At 41.6% G+C, this 20,703-nt stretch overlaps 1 protein-coding gene across 1 annotated transcript in view; it reads left to right on the forward strand.

The window, feature by feature from the left end:
- Nucleotides 1-20,703, forward strand: part of MOCOS (molybdenum cofactor sulfurase) — a 403,086-nt gene that overhangs the window by 331,393 nt on the left and 50,990 nt on the right. Inside the window, exon 7 of the mRNA XM_073332641.2 lies at nt 18,955-19,071. Coding sequence (XP_073188742.1) covers nt 18,955-19,071 — 117 coding nt within the window. The remainder of the gene's footprint in view (nt 1-18,954; nt 19,072-20,703) is intronic.

Consider the following 20,703-nt stretch of genomic DNA (forward strand, 5'->3'; position numbering starts at 1 on the left):
CTTTCATTTCCAATCTGGGCATTAAAATCTCCCATAACCAGGACAAGATCATGTTTTGATATTATTTTTCATTACATTGTTCAATTCTGTATAGAATCTCTTTGTCCTCTTCATCTGCATCATTTGTTGGAGCATTTGTCTGGACTATGGGGCATTTAATGTGCCGAGAGTGGAATCTAGCTGCCAGAAGCTTATCTGGTATTGGCTGCCAATTCATTAGTGATATCTGTGCAGTGCTATTCATGATGATTCCTACACCTCTCTCACGTTTGGTTTTCCCTGAATAGCACATTGTTTTTTCTCCAGATGTTATCATACCTTGATCTTTCCATCTAACTTTACACTCTCACAAAGTCCTAAGATGTCAATTTTATATCTATCCATTTCTTTGATTACCTGTGCTAATTTTCCTGCACTATTTAGAGTTCATACATTCCAGGTAGCTATGGATATACTCTTTTTGGCCATCAGAATTTGGACCATCAAGTGGATGACTTCCCAATGGGTTTGATGATCCACTTTCCTATGCGCATCTGAACGCTTTCCATCCTCCTCACGGCATGATTTTTGGCTTATGTGAGTAGTTTCTGTAGCTAGAACTTTTTTTTACGGTGATGGGAAGCCTCCCCATCGACCAGCCTTCCTCCTTTTTGATCCAGGCTTGGGCACTGGCAGAGCTTTGTAAGTCTAGGTGGGAAAAATACCACATCGTTGGTATAATCAAACCAAATGCTCAGAACCGTCTTGGGAAACATTCCCTAATACACAGTAGCCTTCCTTGGCACTGGCTTCATTATTTTCTGTCCTTTCTATTTTGTACATTTTGATTTCCTTTAACACTACTTTAATAAGGTGTTTATAAGACAAGAAAAATGGTCCTGGGGTTAGGGCACTAGCCTGGGACTTGGAAAACTGCTTCAATTCCTTGGTGTATCACAGACATCCTGTGTGACCTGGAGCAAATCAGATAGGGTGCTCACAGTGCCACGCAGGTATGCAGGCTTGTGCTAGCAGAGCTTGAGCTAGCATGCTAAAAATATCAGTGTGGCCATTGTAGCTTGGGTGGCAGCTCAGGCTCTCCAGCACCCCCGGTCCACTGGTCTGAGCTCAGGTGGCTAGCTGAAGCCACCACGCATAAGGTCCACACTGCTGATTTTAACACGCTAGCTTGAGTCTGGCTAGCGTGAGTCTGGGAGAATTGCTCCCAGCTGCAGTGTAGGCGTAAACATGAGTGTCTCTTTACTTCTCTTCCCCATCTGTAAAACAGTGACAGTTGTACTTCCCTACCTCACAGGGATATAGTGAGGATAAGTATGTTAAAGATTGTGAGATGCACAGATATATCAACAGGATAATAGCTACCATGAAACTACCTAAGATCAGTAGATTTCTTGAGGAACAACTGTAGTTGCAGGACACCTAAAGTGACTTTCTCAGAGAGTAGCCTGTGTTTCGGTAGTGTGCCAGTCCTACTCTAGACTAGTAGATGTCTGTGTTCTTAGAAGAGCAGCTTACAGCTATGAAAAAACTACTGCATTTCTCACAAATGGAAGGGAGTTGCCAGATCAATCTGTCAAAATCACTAAAGGGATTTTGGTCAAACTACCTATGTAACATACTTATCCTGTAATTCATAATCTGTGTCCTTAGAGCTGCTAGTGGGTTGATATTAAGCAGAAAAAAGGTGTCCTTTTTACATTCTTATCTGCACAGGTTTATTTTTTAGACAAAGCAACTTAATCAAGAGATCTTTTCAGTTTATATATATATATGTGTGTGTATATGTGTATATATATACATACATGTTTATCTATTTATTTCTGATCCACCTGTGTTTTTAGATATCATGTAAAACTATTATTGTGTAGATGCATAAGCTGACAGTATGCACCATATATTTTTCTTCTAAAATATTAGTGTAGGAGCAGGGAACAAACACTTTTTAATTCCAGCAAAGAATATGTCTGTACAAGATGGTCAAAAGACTCTGAATTACTTACCCTAATGCTTTTTGGAACATATCCACTCATTACATTAAATGCGATGACTCAAGGAAAGAAAAATATTAATAACATGCCTAATGGGATTTTTGGCCATGTTCCCAACAGCTACCTAAAAATTACTGGGGTGATTGCTTGCTATTGATTTTCGTTATTGATTTAGCTATTAAGACTTCAGGAAACCAGGGGCAGCTGATAGACCAGTGGTGTAGAATGCAAACAGGATTACAAGGAGAAAAACATTGTTGCGATGACTCTTTTTAAAACTCCACTAATTTCTTTGGTTCTCATCAGTTTGTGCTGTAGACATCTTGTAAGAGGCATGCTTGCCACAGCAGTGATTTGCATTATCTCCTATACTACTGGGAGAGACCTTTTTGTGGTCCAGTAAACCAGAGTTGTCATTATAATGGTGTGTTATCATCTCAAACTGACAAGATGGGTCATTACAATATGTGTCCTTGCTTACATTTAATGGAAGTTAGTTATGTGGTATTAGACATCAAAAGTCATTTCTCCTAACAGGGGACTCTGTGTTCAATGACCTAGCATGCAGGCCGGAGATATGCTGTGCTTGTGTAGAGGGATTAGATTACATGTAGTAATAAGCATCCTTGCAGGCGAATTCAGGTCTCTTACTTGCTGTGCAAGTTGGGTGGCAGGGATCAGGTGGGATTGTTCTTTGTAATAGTTCAGCTCTGTGGGGAGCAAAAAGCATCCTAGCAGGTGTGTTTGAAATCTCCTACTATTGAAATGCTAGTAAGAAAGGGTTGCTATTACAAAGCTCCATCAAATCCTATGCTGAGGAGGCTGTCTGGCATCACCACTTTTGAGTGTCCTTGTGTGCTTTGTGTTGCTAGGGAAACTGTGATGGAGATAAAGGAAAGAAACTCATGCAGCTCTTAAAATGAAAGCATCTAAGGGAGAACATTAAAGCAAAAATATGTAGATATGGAACCAGAGTGAGGTTCTAAGTCACTGACTCCACTGAAGAGGGGGAGAGGGAATGTGAGACGAAAACATGGGGCATCAGCAAGAGTCCCCACTAGCAGCAGGTTCTGCTGGAATTCCTCCTGGGACTGTGGCAAAGCAGCTCTGCTACCCTTAGAAAGTGTGCAGCATCCAATTTTAACCCTCCAGCCCACTTCCATTGGTCAGCGAAAAGTAGGAGCATGGCTCCATCTTACTATCACCCTGCCTATACCTTCCTGTCCCCCCTGGGGAGTCTATCAAAGTATTCATATAGCCCTCATCACTGTCAAATATGAGCACCTCAGGTGCATGAATGGAATTTTATCCTCAAAACATCCCTATGAGCTTGGGAAGTACTATTATCCCTCTTTTACAGATGGGGAACTGAGGCCAAGGCAAGATTAAGTGACTTGCACAAGGTCACACAAGAAGTCTGAGGTTAGAGCCAAAAATAGAACACAGATTTATTGAGTCACTGAGTCTTATCTACTACATCATCCCTCAAAGTTCATCCACCCAAAGTTCAAGCTAGAGTTGCCACTACCACTAGTCTATCACAGTTCTATTTTTCCCTTTCATTATGTTGGTTGGTCCCTCTGCAGGAGTGCAGAATGGCAGGGGAGCTTTATATGCCCTGTTTCTCACCTCCACACCATGCACCTTTGCTTTGCCTGCTCTAATCCGTTGCATAATTATTATCCTGAAGAATGGCTAGAGATGCATATTGGATTACATATGCCTGCTTCAATACCCATGAGAGGAAGCTCTGATTAAGTTATCTGTGATGTCACAGATGATTTATTTCTTTGTTTTTCTTTTTGTACTTTTCATTCCTATGCTGGATGGCATTTTAAATATCCTATGTATGAGCCCAAATTGTATTTGGGTATGAATGCAGGTAAATGAGTGGCCAGGGAGAGGGAACATTTCTGCCTGAAGATACATAGGTCCATGGCAATATGCCTCTTACAGGGGAAGATTCCAGGGCATGGCTGAATCACTGAGTCTTGGATGCCATCTTGCTTGATTACTCCATCAGGTATGCATATATGGCCTATTGAAATTCAGTGATTGAATCTTTCAGTTCACAAGATGCGCCAAACAGAAGAAAAGGGCAGTCCAGAAGATGCAAGATCATCCATTAAGAATCAAGAAAGTATTTCAAATCTTCTCTCATACTGTAATTCCCCAGTCCCAAAACATCTAGCAGTTTCTGGATTTGACATATGTAGAATCATAGGACTGGAAGGGACCTTGAGAGGTCATCTAATGCAGTCCCCTGCCCTCACGGCAGGACTGAAGTATTACCTCTACCATCCCTGACAGGTGTTTGTCTAACCTGCTCTTAAAAATCTCCAATGATGGAGATTCCACAGGCAATTTATTCCAGTGCTTAACCGCCCTGACAGTTAGGAAGTTTTTCCTAGTGTCCAACCTAAACCTCCCTTGTGGAAATTGAAGCCCATTGCTGCTTGTTCTTTTTAACCTCTAAAGGTAGGACAATCTTTTATGTACTTGAAAACTGTTATCATGTCCCCTCTCAGACTTCTCTTTTCCAGACTAAACAAACCCAATTTTTTCAATCTTCCCTCATAGGCCATGTTTTCTAGACCTTTAATAATTTTTGTTGCTCTTCTCTGGACTTTCTCCAGTTTGTCCACCTCTTTCCTGAAATGTGGCCCCCAGAACTGGACACAATACTCCAGCTGAGGCCTAATCAGCACAGAGTAGAGTGGAAGAATTACTTCTTGTGTCTTGCTTACAACACTCCTGCTAATACATCCCAGAATAATGTTTGCTTTTTTTGCAACAGTGTTACACTGTTGAATCATATTTAGCTTGTGATCCACTATGACCCCCAGGTCCCTTTTCGCAGTACTCCTTCCTAGGCAGTCATTTCCCATTTTGTATGTTTGCAACGGATTGTTTCTTCTTAAGTGGAGTACTTTGCATTTTTCCGTATTGAATTTCATCCTGTTTACTTCAGACCGTTTCTCCAGGTTGTCCAGATCATTATAATCCTATCCTCCAAAGCACTTGCAATCCCTCCCAGCTTGGTATCATCCACAAACTTTATAAGTGTACTCTCTATGCATTATAAGTGTACTCTCTATGTACTCTCTATCATTGATGAAGATATTGAACAGAACTGGACCTAGAACTGATCCCAGCAGCACTCCACTCATTATACCCTTCCACCATGACTCTGGGAATGGTTTTCCAATAAGTTATGCACTCACATTATAGTAGTTCTATCTAGGTTGCATTTCCCTAGTTTCTTTATTAGGAGGTCATGCGAGACAGTATCAAAAGCTTTACTAAAGTCAATATATACCACATCTACTGCTTCCCCTCTATCCACAAGGCTTGTTACCCTGTCAAAGAAAGCTATCAGGTTGGTTTGACACAATTTGTTCTTGACAAATCCATGCTGATCATTGCTTATCACCTTATTATCTTCTAGATGTTTGCAAATAGATTGTTTGATTATTTGCTCCATTATCTTTCTGGGATAGTTTACAGAAATTAAGATGTCTGGCCTGTAACTCTCCAGGTTGTCCTTATTTCCCTTTTTATAGATGGGCACTATATTTTCCTTTTTCCAGCCTTCTGGAGTCTCTCCTGTATTCCATGACTTTTCAAAGATAGTCGCTAATGGCTCAGAAATTTCCTCAGTCAGCTCCTTGAGTATTCTAGGATGCATTTCATTAGGCCCTGGTGACTTGAAGACATCTAACTTGTCTAAGTAATTTTTAACTTGTTCTTTCCCTATTTTAGCCTCTGATCCTACCTCATTTTCACTGGCATTCGCTATGTTAGACATCCAATCATCACCAACCTTCTTGGTGAAAACCAAAACAAAGAAGTCATTAAGCATCTCTGCCATTTCCACATTTTCTGTTATTGTGTCCCGTCCCATCCCGCCCCCCTGTCCCACCCCCTCATTAAGGAACGGGCCTACCTTGTCCTAGGTCTTCCTCTTGCTTCTAATTGTAGAATATTTTTTTGTTACCCTTTATGTCTCTAACTAGTTTGATCTCCTTTTGTGCCTTGGCCTTCCTAATTTTGTCCCTACATACTTGTGTTATTTGTTTATGTTCATCCTTTGTAATTTGATCTAGTTTCCACTTTTTGTAGGACTCTTTATTTTTTCTTTCTTTTTTAGAGCTTTGAAGATCTCCTGGGTGGGTGGTCTCTTGCCAGGGTGGTCTCTTGCCATACTTTCTCGCTTTCCTATGCTTCTTCCTCTGGATATACCTTTCACAGAGCTCAGGGACTCTTTAGGATGCATGTGAACAAGCAGGAGAAATCTTCTGGGGCAGGGTCCTACAGGATGACTACCTACATATTCTGATTTACCCACCCTTCCAGAGGGTCCTCTGGTTCTTTTTCCAGGATGTTCCCTGCTATTAGGACAGTTCTACCAAGTGAGCTGCCTTTTTGCAGAAGTTCTAGAAAGGGTCTCTTCATCTGCTAGACACCTGGCACTTCATCCATTTCTCTGGCTGACATTTTTCCCAACAGTAAAAATATCAACATTATTAATCTCCACTTAGATCTTCAGTCCAACAATAATGAATACATTTATGAGCAACCAAAAAACACATCCTTGTGCTGCATGTGCCAGATTCCCCCATATTCATCACACTTCCTAATTAAAACATCTCAGGTAGAGATTTAACACAGAATTTCAAACCAATTAACAACTGGCCCCAAATAAAATCCTGCTTCAGAGCACCCATAAGGTTTAGAAGAGTTCAGAACCAGATCATGCCCATCTCTAAGTACAGGCCTACCCTACAGCAGCACAGCTACGGTGTACTGCTACAGTGTAGATGCTTCCTTTTTCGACAGAAGGTGTTTTTCCGTCAATGTTGTTAATCCACCTCTCTGAGAGATGGTAGCTCAACAGTCCATCCACCAAGCCATGAACCTAGCCACTTCTACGTGGGGATTAGGTCAACCTAAGTACGGCACTACCGGCATGAAATTTTTCAGAGCCCTGAGCCACCTAGCTACGTGGATCTAATTTTTAGTAGTAGACCAGTCCTAAAGCAAGTAGACAAATTGGTACATACATCAATTCAAAAATGCCTAATAGTAATACATTACCATTCCCACTCTCAATGCATCCAATGTGCAGTTCCAATATACATTTAAGGTCTGACTCTCCACAGCCTTGTACCCAGTGTATTCATTTTACTGGAGCAAAGTAAGCGCTGAGTGGGTGTAAACTGCTACCATTCTGATCTGGGAGTGCTTTACACCCACTTTGCAATTAGTTTAAACATATGTAAATGACTACAGAAGATGCAAGGGAGAAGAAAATCAGACCTTTAGACAATATGGGCTCTGTCCCAACTAGAAATTAGCGCCTCGGACGGGAATGTATATGTTTTGTATAAAAAATATCATTTTGCAGGAGACGATCTGGTTAAACTTTTATGTCTTAGTAACTGAACAAAGATGTCATTTTTTTCCTTCTTCTAAATTATGATTTGGAAACAAGTGCTGATTTCTCTTCAGACCTATTTCTGGATTAAATTACATTAAATGAGATTAAGCATGCATCTTTGGCAGTCGCAAAATTTCACAATCAAAAGCTGGGTGACCAAAGGAGCTAACTTACTTTCTCTCCAATTTCATGCAATAAATCAGTGAATTAATTTACCAGCTGATTTGGAGAAGAGTGTCACAAAGTCAGCTTTATAACCAGCCATCAGTAGTGTGCAGTGAAATTCTTGTGATGAGCAAATCCATCTGACAAACCTACTCCAGAAACACTATGCTCTGAAGTTTGGTCACAGTCTAAAAACTGAGTAGAAATCCAGACTGCCATTCTTCCAAGAGAATAAACACTGTTGTGACGGGGCTTCTTGAACTGGGTGGGTTTTTCCATCCTGTTCATACGAAATTATAAAAATGTCAAGATTAATGGCGCAGTCTGACAACTTCTGCTCATGTGAGTAATTCTGTTGGCTGTAATGGAACAACTCATATGAGTAAGGACTGCTTGTTTGAGTTATGCGTCCTATGATTTAAGATGAGATTTTTAAAGGAGCCAATAGAAGTGGGTGCCTTCCATTTTTAGTGATTTAAAGTAATGCAAACCCATATGGTATCTATAAATCTTAACTACTACATATTTCAAATCTGCTTACAATAGTATTATTGCTGTCAAGCATATCAATAGCACTAGAATATGGAGGGTGATTTATATTCGGATTATACATTATTATTGTTGTAGTTATTATTCATGAATCCCTCTAACTTAGATGCTCCAGACACTAAATAGTTAAAGTACAGTAGTAATATAGGGTTGCCAACCCTCCAGGATTGTCCTGGAGTCTCCAGAAATTAAAGATTAATCTTTAATGAAAGATTATGTCATGCGATGAAAGCTCCAGGAATATGTCCAACCAAAATTCACAACCCTAGCAGGAAACAACAAATAAAGCAGTATTTTAAAAAAAAATGCTCAGACATCAAAGCAAAATGGCATCATTAAAAGGAAGGAGGAGTAGGAGCGCTGACTGTGGTTAAAACAGAAATTACCTCTGAAAAAGAAGAATAAAGTTTTAACTGTGTGATCTTAGTAAAAAAATAGATGTCTGTTTCCTAGCTAGTTCACCTATCCCTGTTAAAGCACAAAGGCCCCAGCCTTGCAAGGCAATGAGCGTCCTCTGCTCTCATTAAATTCAAGAGGGATATGAGGGTGCTCACTCCCATCCAGGAAATGCCTGGCATCCTGGCACGTTCAGGCTCATAGTAAACTGCTTCAGAAATGGGACTGAATACTAAGGGTTAGCTGATACAAAGGACTCCAGGTCTTCGTAGTGTCTTAATTACCATGTACATTCGGTATAGAATCAATAAAAATGCTGTAAGGTCTATTAGATAGCATTTAAATTGTAAAAAATCAAGTTTATAAAAGACAAAGTCACCCTAGTTCTAAATATCAGACCCAGGAAAGCACCAAAACTGATGATATGATTACCTAAACCTGTGTACCTGCCATTAGCACTTTTTCACGCTTCCATGCCCTTATTGATGAACATATCCCTGGCTCCTAAATGGCAACCTGTGTTGTTACATGCTGAGCTGCAAACACTCTGCTGCACTTTGCAACCCATAGGTCTATACTTCTTATTGCTCCTTATGGCAGTTTTCAAAATGTGTATTATTGAAGACTTTTTTCATCAAAACAGACTCTAACAGATGGTTTATATTCTGTTTGTTTTGCTGTATGCTAACACCACAGAAAGAGATGAAATTAACTCCTTAAGTAACATATTTCCAGGGTGAAGCTGAGCAACAGGATCTAACAGCATATGTCCAAGTGAAAATTAAGTATTTGTCCAAAGAACGTAGGTCGAGTCCTGCAATCTTTAGAGAGACAGGGTAGGTGCGGTAATATTATTTTTACCAACTGTCTAATCGCACAAACACCCTTGCCCGCCCTCTACCCTGCCCCTCCCTGGGGCCCCGCCCCTTCTCCGAGGGTCCACCCCCACTCACTCCATCCACCCTCCCTCCATCACTCACCCTCCCCCACCCTCACTCACTTTCACCAGGCTGGGGCAGGGGATTGGGGTACAGGAGGAAGTGTGGGCTCTGGGCTTGGGGGTGGGGCCCAGGGGTTCAGAGTGTGGTGGGGGCTCCAGGCTGAGCCTAGGGCAGAGGGTTCAGGGTGTGGACTCTGCAAGGCAGTTTGGGTGTGAGAGATGGCTCAGGGCTGGGGCTGGGGGTTGGGATGCAGGAGGGGGTGAGGGGTGTGGGCTCTGGGAGGGAGTTTGGGTGTAGGAGGGAGCTCAGGGCTGGGGCAGAGGGTTGGGGTGCAGGGGGGGTGAGGGGTGTAGGCTCTGGCCAGGCGGCGCTTACCTCGGGTGGCTCCTGGGAAACGGCCAGCATGTGCAGCTCCTAGGCTCAGAGGCAACCAGGCAGCTCTGCATGCTGCCTCTGCTGTAGTTCCCAGCCAATGGGAACTACGGAGTCAGTTCTCGGGTGGGGGCAGCACATGGAGACCCTGTGGCTACCCCTGTGCCTAGAAGCCAGACATGTAGGTTGCTTCCAGGAGCTGCATGGAGCCACGGCAGTTAGGGAGCTTGCCTTAGCCCCACTGCACTGCCAGTTTTTAGCAGCCTAAAATCTCCTAGATCAGCTTCAGTAGCCTGTGGGAGATTGAGCCTGATTCTGGGAGACTCCCGGGCAATCCAGGAGAGTTGGCAACTCTAGGTAATATCTTTTATTGGACCAACTTCTGTTGGTGAGAGACACAAGCTTTCAAGTTTACGCAGAGCTCTTCTTCAGTTCTATGTAATCTCAAAAGCTTGTCTCTCCCACCAACAGAAGTTGATCCAGTAAAAGATATTACCTCCCACACCTGGTCTCTAATATCCCGGGACTGACACTGCTACAGTAGCATTGCATCCTGCAATCTTTACTCATTCAAGAGGTCCAATTGATGGCAATGGGGAGCACTTCATATTAGTAAGTGTTACTTGCAGGATTCCCATGTGAGTTTATGCTTTGCATAGATTGGTAATGAAGCTCTCTAGAGTTCATACAAAAGGTTATGCTTAACTGGTCTTTCTCTTATTCAAATAATTCTCTTCCTTTAATTTGGTCTCTTTTTTTCTCTGCCAATAATCCTTGCACTGGTCTAATCTAAAAATGAACATAAACCGATCATATAAAAGTGTTATTTGAGAACGGTTTTGTCTTACGTTGCAGTGTTTTTCTCTGGAATTCTGACACTTGCTTATATGGAACAAAAGTCCAGGTTTTGCATTAATGAATAATGATGATTTATCTGATAAGAACAAAACAAAAGGAGAAGAAGAAAGAGAGAATCTATTTGCAAAACATTTCCTGAAGTCAGGGCATGGCAACTCCATCTTTAAACATCCTGTAATTTTAAAAGCAAGGCTGTTCAAACAAAGTGAAAGGGGTTATTATTTGAGAAAGATTATAAATTTTGGATTAAGGCTTTTAATATAGTGAACAAACCAAACTAAATGCTGAACAACTTCAGCAGTGAAATAACTGTCATGATTTTTGCCCTGCTTGTCATCATTAACTGAATGATAGTTCCACCCACAAGTCACTAGAACCATGACAAACTCTGTAATGTCAAAAAAAAAAAAGGAGTACTTGTGGCACCTTAGAGACTAACCAATTTATTTGAGCATGAGCTTTCGTGAGCTACAGCTCACTTCATCAGATGTTTACCGTGGAAACTGCAGCAGACTTTATATACACACAGAAATCATGAAACAATACCTCCTCCCACCCCACTGTCCTGCTGGTAATAGCTTATCTAAAGTGATCAACAGGTGGGACATTTCCAGCACAAATCCAGGTTTTCTCACCCTCCACCCCCCCACACAAATTCACTCTCCTGCTGGTGCTAGCCCATCCAAAGTGACAACTCTTTACATAATCAAGTCGGGCTATTTCCTGCATAGATCAAGGTTTTCTCACATCCCCCCCACCCCCATACACACACAAACTCACTCTCCTGCTGGTAATAGCTCATCTAAACTGACCATTCTCCAGGTTTAAATCCAAGTTAAACCAGAACATCTGGGGGGGGGGGTAGGAAAAAACAAGAGGAAACAGGCTACCTTGCATAATGACTTAGCCACTCCCAGTCTCTATTTAAGCCTAAATTAATAGTATCCAATTTGCAAATGAATTCCAATTCAGCAGTTTCTCGCTGGAGTCTGGATTTGAAGTTTTTTTGTTTTAAGATAGCGACCTTCATGTCTGTGATTGCGTGACCAGAGAGATTGAAGTGTTCTCCGACTGGTTTATGAATGTTATAATTCTTGACATCTGATTTGTGTCCATTTATTCTTTTACGTAGAGACTGTCCAGTTTGACCAATGTACATGGCAGAGGGGCATTGCTGGCACATGATGGCATAGATCACATTGGTGGATGTGCAGGTGAACGAGCCTCTGATAGTGTGGCTGATGTTATTAGGCCCTGTGATGGTGTCCCCTGAATAGATATGTGGGCACAATTGGCAACGGGCTTTGTTGCAAGGATAAGTTCCTGGGTTAGTGGTTCTGTTGTGTGGTATGTGGTTGTTGGTGAGTATTTGCTTCAGGTTGCGGGGCTGTCTGTAGGCAAGGACTGGCCTGTCTCCCAAGACTTGTGAGAGTGTTGGGTCATCCTTTAGGATAGGTTGTAGATCCTTAATAATGCGTTGGAGGGGTTTTAGTTGGGGGCTGAAGGTGACGGCTAGTGGCGTTCTGTTATTTTCTTTGTTAGGCCTGTCCTGTAGTAGGTAACTTCTGGGAACTCTTCTGGCTCTATCAATCTGTTTCTTTACTTCTGCAGGTGGGTATTGTAGTTGTAAGAAAGCTTGACAGAGATCTTGTAGGTGTTTGTCTCTGTCTGAGGGGTTGGAGCAAATGCGGTTGTATCGCAGAGCTTGGCTGTAGACGATGGATCGTGTGGTGTGGTCAGGGTGAAAGCTGGAGGCATGCAGGTAGGAATAGCGGTCAGTAGGTTTACGGTATAGGGTGGTGTTTATGTGGCCATTGTTTATTAGCACTGTAGTGTCCAGGAAGTGGATCTCTTGTGTGGACTGGACCAGGCTGAGGTTGGTGGTGGGATGGAAATTGTTGAAATCATGGTGGAATTCCTCAAGGGCTTCTTTTCCATGGGTCCAGATGATGAAGATGTCATCAATATAGCGCAAGTAGAGTAGGGGCTTTAGGGGACGAGAGCTGAGGAAGCGTTGTTCTAAATCAGCCATAAAAATGTTGGCATACTGTGGGGCCATGCGGGTACCCATAGCAGTGCCGCTGATCTGAAGGTATACATTGTCCCCAAATGTGAAATAGTTATGGGTAAGGACAAAGTCACAAAGTTCAGCCACCAGGTTAGCCGTGACATTATCGGGGATAGTGTTCTTGACGGCTTGTAGTCCATCTTTGTGTGGAATGTTGGTGTAGAGGGCTTCTACATCCATAGTAGCCAGGATGGTGTTATCAGGAAGATCACCGATGGATTGAAGTTTCCTCAGGAAGTCAGTGGTGTCTCGAAGGTAGCTGGGAGTGCTGGTAGCGTAGGGCCTGAGGAGGGAGTCTACATAGCCAGACAATCCTGCTGTCAGGGTGCCAATGCCTGAGATGATGGGGCGCCCAGGATTTCCAGGTTTATGGATCTTGGGTAGTAGATAGAATATCCCAGGTCGGGGTTCCAGGGGTGTGTCTGTGCGGATTTGATCTTGTGCTTTTTCAGGAAGTTTCTTGAGCAAATGCTGTAGTTGCTTTTGGTAACTCTCAGTGGGATCATAGGGTAATGGCTTGTAGAAACTCGTGTTTCTCTACCATGTACATTGGTCAAACTGGACAGTCTCTACGTAAAAGAATAAATGGACACAAATCAGATGTCAAGAATTATAACATTCATAAACCAGTCGGAGAACACTTCAATCTCTCTGGTCACGCAATCACAGACATGAAGGTCGCTATCTTAAAACAAAAAAACTTCAAATCCAGACTCCAGCGAGAAACTGCTGAATTGGAATTCATTTGCAAATTGGATACTATTAATTTAGGCTTAAATAGAGACTGGGAGTGGCTAAGTCATTATGCAAGGTAGCCTGTTTCCTCTTGTTTTTTCCTACCCCCCCCCCCAGATGTTCTGGTTTAACTTGGATTTAAACCTGGAGAATGGTCAGTTTAGATGAGCTATTACCAGCAGGAGAGTGAGTTTGTGTGTGTATGGGGGTGGGGGGGATGTGAGAAAACCTTGATCTATGCAGGAAATAGCCCGACTTGATTATGTAAAGAGTTGTCACTTTGGATGGGCTAGCACCAGCAGGAGAGTGAATTTGTGTGGGGGGGTGGAGGGTGAGAAAACCTGGATTTGTGCTGGAAATGTCCCACCTGTTGATCACTTTAGATAAGCTATTACCAGCAGGACAGTGGGGTGGGAGGAGGTATTGTTTCATGATTTCTGTGTGTATATAAAGTCTGCTGCAGTTTCCACGGTAAACATCTGATGAAGTGAGCTGTAGCTCACGAAAGCTCATGCTCAAATAAATTGGTTAGTCTCTAAGGTGCCACAAGTACTCCTTTTCTTTTTGCGAATACAGACTAACACGGCTGTTCCTCTGAAATCTGTAATGTCAGGATGACAACTTTTCTCATCCAAATGAGAAAATAACGCAAAAAAATGTCACGGTTCCCAGATAGACGCCTTCTGACAAAACAAAGTTAAATGACACCACAACAGTTTTTCTCAGCAGATGCCTTTTACTGTAACTTTGATTCTTAGAAACATGCTTGTAATACTGCACGGATACACTAACCATAAATAGAGACCTTGGGTCTGATTCTCCATTGCACTTGCTAATCAGGATCTGTGTCGTGCTTTTGATTGTGTTTACATTAGGGAACTGAGCCATTCATAATTGAAGCAAGAGGACAGAACCAGTTGAAGCATGAACATGCTGATTTACTTTCTGCAATGCTGCAGTTTCGGCCTGTGCCATAATATTGTTTTTCTAATGTGTTTCAATTGCAATGGTCTCTGGTAACTTACTGCACAAAAGCAGTGGGTTCTGGAAAACTTCAAAAGAACCCTAATGCACAGTCAGGAAGCAGTGGGAGGACCACCTCACTGTTTTCATTGTGACCTGTTTTAGTGCCGTCTACACTGGCACTGAGGACCTGACCCTGCAAGTACTCACACTGATGGGAATAACTTCATTCCTGTGAGGAGTCCCATTGAAGGCAATAGGAATACAGACATGAGTACATTTAAGCACATGCACAAGAGTTTGCAGGATTGGGAGCTAAGACCATGAGCCTGCAATGAGCTCCTTGAGAACAGATCCCTGCACCTCGGTGTGCAGGGATTCACCCATTCAGAGCTCATTGGGAAGTTTGCAACCATGATTGCAACTCTCCATCCTTTTTTAAGTAAAAATATAATGCTTTTAATGAGTGCTTCTATCAAGGACACATGCTTAACCAGGACAGACAAGAGGATACAGCACCTGCAGTCTTTTCCAATTACTAAGAGTACAGTAAATTGAAGGATATATATTTTATTTCTAATAATGCAGCTCCTCTGGTAATTAATGAGATAATATACGTAGGTATAATTATTCAAGTTACATCATGATAGCTCTCAGAGGCCTCAATCAGGACTGGGGTCCCATTGCTGTACCAACATAAGGATAGACATGATTAGTACACTGCATAACAATATCCTGGCTGTGTACATACATCACTTACATCACTTTTGCCTGCATTTTCTTTGACTCTTTTCTATCTATGATATTTTTGGTGTTTTAGGGCCTGGATAACAGGATCCGCTAGCGCCCATGCGGAATCTCACTGAGGTCAACCTCTGCCATTTCTGGCGTTGATCTACAATCAGTGGGTCTTAGGTTCCTATGTTACTTAGGTGGTTTTGAAAAGTGTACTCCTTGTCTTAATGTTAGTGATACAGAGACACTCATACTTGTGTACGTTGGTCGAAATTGAAGAGTACACCCTGGATCAAATATGTCACCCCCAAATAATAAATATAAACAGAGACAAACTATTTTTGCCCTTGTAAATGCAACAAAGCATGTGAGTTCACCTTCTATGCACTGAAATTGAATGCACGGTTAGTTTCATGGTTATTCTTTGTGTCCTGGGTAATAAATTGTGATTTTGAGACCAGGACCATTAATTTAAAACAACTCTTAGTTATTTTAACAGACAATTTAAGGAGCCAGGTTTTTCACTGGTTTGAGTTTTGGGTAAATACAGCTGTGCCAAGTGGGTGTAGAACCATTCCCAGTTGTCGCTTGATTGTGTTTTACACTCGCTGCACACTCACTTTACACATGTGTCTTCCATTTATATTTCCATTTGTTTCCCAAGCATTCTTGTGTAAAACCCCTTGTACCCACACATAAAAGTGCTCCAGATGCTTTGTGTGCACCAAATACTGTTAGGATTGCTTTCATCAGGTCTAAAGATTGACACAGACTAAATAATTCCTGCACTGGGTTGAAATGTAGGGCTTGATCCTGCAAGGTGCTAAGCAAAGGAATATTGGAGACAATGGAGGTTGAGATTGCTCAGCAACTCACACAATCAAGCTCCACAAGAACTTACTTTTATTGTGTATGAAATGGGTAAACTGAAGAGAGGTTGAGTTACATGGCCAAGATCATGCAGGCAGGAATGTGCAAAGTCAGGAATAAAACTTAAGCCAGTCCCTTAATTTATCTGCTCCATACATACTTCCTCTATTACAGAGCCCATATAAATAAGGCTATTATACTACATTGCACTGCACATGGGAGGTGTGATTGCAGCAAGTAAAGACTTTCATATAAGGCAGTGAAGCCACAGTAGCACAGGCGGCAGTGTTGAGCTAACCCATCTGCCCAGGACCCTGGGTCCCATACTCCAGCAATAATCGCATATACCATATTATCCTTACAGCCCTTGTTATCTCTTGTTAAAATCCATTTACTTGGAGAGTTTGCGGAGCCATAATGTTTCTCAAACGGTCTTTCTTCTTTATGCTTTCCTAGGAGTCCTGGGAGTCCCTAAAAGTATATCCCTCCTCTCCTGCCACAGATCTCTTCATTCTGTGAGATTCTTTCTGTTGTACAAAGAGTTCCCAGAAGTTACCTACTACAGGACAGGCCTAACAAAGAAAATAACAGAACGCCACTAGCCGTCACCTTCAGCCCCCAACTAAAACCCCTCCAACGCATTATTAAGGATCTACAACCTATCCTAAAGGATGACCCAACACTCTCACAAGTCTTGGGAGACAGGCCAGTCCTTGCCTACAGACAGCCCCGCAACCTGAAGCAAATACTCACCAACAACCACATACCACACAACAGAACCACTAACCCAGGAACTTATCCTTGCAACAAAGCCCGTTGCCAATTGTGCCCACATATCTATTCAGGGGACACCATCACAGGGCCTAATAACATCAGCCACACTATCAGAGGCTCGTTCACCTGCACATCCACCAATGTGATCTATGCCATCATGTGCCAGCAATGCCCCTCTGCCATGTACATTGGTCAAACTGGACAGTCTCTACGTAAAAGAATAAATGGACACAAATCAGATGTCAAGAATTATAACATTCATAAACCAGTCGGAGAACACTTCAATCTCTCTGGTCACGCAATCACAGACATGAAGGTCGTTATCTTAAAACAAAAAAACTTCAAATCCAGACTCCAGCGAGAAACTGCTGAATTAGAATTCATTTGCAAATTGGATACTATTAATTTAGGCTTAAATAGAGACTGGGAGTGGCTAAGTCATTATGCAAGGTAGCCTGTTTCCTCTTGTTTTTTCCTACCCCCCCCCCCCAGATGTTCTGGTTTAACTTGGATTTAAACCTGGAGAATGGTCAGTTTAGATGAGCTATTACCAGCAGGAGAGTGAGTTTGTGTGTGTATGGGGGTGGGGGGGATGTGAGAAAACCTTGATCTATGCAGGAAATAGCCCGACTTGATTATGTAAAGAGTTGTCACTTTGGATGGGCTAGCACCAGCAGGAGAGTGAATTTGTGTGGGGGGGTGGAGGGTGAGAAAACCTGGATTTGTGCTGGAAATGTCCCACCTGTTGATCACTTTAGATAAGCTATTACCAGCAGGACAGTGGGGTGGGAGGAGGTATTGTTTCATGATTTCTGTGTGTATATAAAGTCTGCTGCAGTTTCCACGGTAAACATCTGATGAAGTGAGCTGTAGCTCACGAAAGCTCATGCTCAAATAAATTGGTTAGTCTCTAAGGTGCCACAAGTACTCCTTTTCTTTTTGCGAATACAGACTAACACGGCTGTTCCTCTGAAACCTTTCTGTTGTACAGACAGACATGATCTCCCATCTCCCCTGCACACTCACATGTTCATTCTCTCTCTCTCTCTCTCTCATATTCACATAATTTATTCATCCCAATGATTCATCCATTAATTATTGTATTTGTGTCCATTAATTATTCAGGTTTTTTTTTCTTTAACTGGCAGTTTTAGAGATATTCAGAGATGTAAAAGCATAACATCAGGGTCAGCATAGTTGGTGAACAAAGTGTTCATGTGTGGAACATTCAAAGAGGTCTCTCTCTTCCTATCCTTCCAGACTAGTGTCTTCCCTGTCACATGCTATTGCTTACTTATGGCCTCATCCATCAAGCCTGCAGAAATCTCAAGTGTGCAGAAATCTCACTGGTTTCAATAATTTCCTGCACTGACAGTATCCCTTATACTATGGAGTATGTAGCTTTGCAAAGGAAAGATGTTGTCGTTGTTATTATTTGGATTGTGGCAGTACATAGAAATCCCAGGCATGGACCAGGTTGTGCTAGATCAGGGGTTCTCAAACTGGGGGTCACAAGTTGGCATAGGACTGACAGCCTGAGCCCCTCTTAAATTAAATTTAAATTAAATCCCCCCTTTTAATTTATAACGGGGGAGGGGGTCACACTCAGAGACTTGCTGTGTGAAAGGAGTTGCCCTTTCAAAACAAAAAGTTAGAGAATCACTGGGCTAGATACTGCAGATTTAACTGAAGAGCAGCTCCCAACCCCCCACCTCCAAGCAAAGCAGTTGCTGCTTTATTTCCATTCAGATGCAGAATGTTACAGTGTAAAGCACTGACCCTGGAAGCACTTACACATGTACTTAACTTTAAGCATGTGATTAGCCTAGCTGATTTCAATGGGCTTCTCCATGTGTTGTTTAAAATTAAGCATTTGCAGGATTATGGCTTATTTGTCTGTATTTCTTCCGTCTTTGTTTTAATAATAAAGCTGAAAAATACCTGTTTTCCTCATAGTGTATGTGAAAATATAACAGCTCCAACAACCAAACTGTTAATAATTTAGCGAAATAACTTACTTCAAGCAGCCTTTATTTAAACTGAGTATATTTAATATTATCTCTTTCATTCTTTTGTTATTTGTGCTGCTGAATCTGTAAGGTGGACAAGATTGCCAGTCTCTACAACATACATATTCGTACAGGATGTTTCTGTAACACTGGCGCCTGCCAGCAGCATTTGAGGCTCAGCAATGAGGATGTCAAAAGGAACCTTCAGGTCAGGATCAAATCCTGTTGAGGCCAAGTAAAATCACTTGAATGATTGAATAATGAGAGGGTTGAAGGGAAGAATAAAAACTGAGTATTGTTAAACGTGGGTTTAAAGCATGTATATACCTCATGTATCACGGGGCATGGGTTTTAGATTTGGGAGGGAGACAATTTATATAATGGTGACAGGTTTGTATTGTTCTCCATTAGACTTCAGTTTAACACACTACTACTGAAGGTACCTTCATTTAATAGCACCTGTTTCATTCAAGCTGGTTGAAAATTTTTTGACTGTCAAAAAATGTGGTTTAGTTGAAATCAAAATGTTTCATGGGATTTTGATTTTGATGGGGAAAAAGTCAAAACTTTTGAAAATGTTTCATTCTAATGGTTTCATTTTGATCCATTTCATTTTGACTTTAATATTTTATTAAACATTAAACTATTAACTGTACTATTATATACAATATATACCATGTACTGTTAAAGTTGAAAATAAATTAATCCAAATGACACTATCAGAACAAAATGTTTCAGTGCTATTGAAACAAAAGCCTTCTGAATTTTTGTTTCACCGGAATGAATTTTCGACCTTTTTTTTCTGATTCAGAATGGAAAAAAATGAAATCTCAGAATTTTCCACACAATGGAAATTCTAGTTCCTGACCAGTTCTCGTGATCATCTTGTGTTTATTATATTATTATTAAAGTGTCTTAGTTGTGCTTCTCAATTTTCAAGAAATAAAGACTGAGGGTATGTCTACACTGCCCACGTTACAGTGCGGCTGCGGCTGCACTGTGACATGGGCAGTGTAGACTCCCCTTATCACTGGGGGAGAGCTCTTCCAGCAATAAAAAACAAAAAACACCCCAAATGAATGGTGGTCTATACTGGTGCTTTTCAGCACTAAATTTTTTGTCGCTAAGGAGGGTGTTTTTTCACACCCCTGAACAACTAATCTTTTAGCACTGAAAGTGGCAGTGTAAACACAGCCTTAGGCCAAGTCTACACTATTGACCTATATCAGTATAACTGTTGCTTAGGGGTGTGAAAAATCCACATCCCTGAGTGGTATAGTTTTACCAACCTAATCCCCTGTGTAGACAGCATTGTGTCGCCAGGAGAGCATCTCCTGTCAACATATCTATCGCATTTCAGGGAGGTGGATTAACTAAACCGCTGGGAGAAGCTCTTAATTTAGGAGCGGTTTAATTTAAGCCCTACAGTGGTGCAGCATTTTAAGTGTACACCTGCCCTTAGTCTTTCCCCATTGGATGCATAGTCTAAAAGAGACCAAAATTAGATGGGGAAAAACAATAAGAAAGTACTCTAACATTGAGAGACCAATGACAGTTTAAAAAGACATGTGCATATGACATGTCTACAGAGATTAGAGATACGTTAGATAGGGAGCAACTTAAACTTTAAGTTGCCAAAGTATGAACAAACTTCAACTTGCTAGCTGCACTCTTGTGAGCTATTTTCTGCTGATTGTCATTCAAAAGATTTGGGTAAGTATGCAGCATATGTTACAAAAAACCATGAGGGACTTCACAGTTGTAAACATGTCATCGTTTGATATTACAATGAATTAGCAGGGAACAAGCCCAAAAGCTTATTAAAGACATTTTTCAAAAG

Source organism: Lepidochelys kempii, chromosome 2, assembly GCF_965140285.1.
Source record: "Lepidochelys kempii isolate rLepKem1 chromosome 2, rLepKem1.hap1, whole genome shotgun sequence".
NCBI classification, from domain to species: domain Eukaryota; kingdom Metazoa; phylum Chordata; order Testudines; family Cheloniidae; genus Lepidochelys; species Lepidochelys kempii.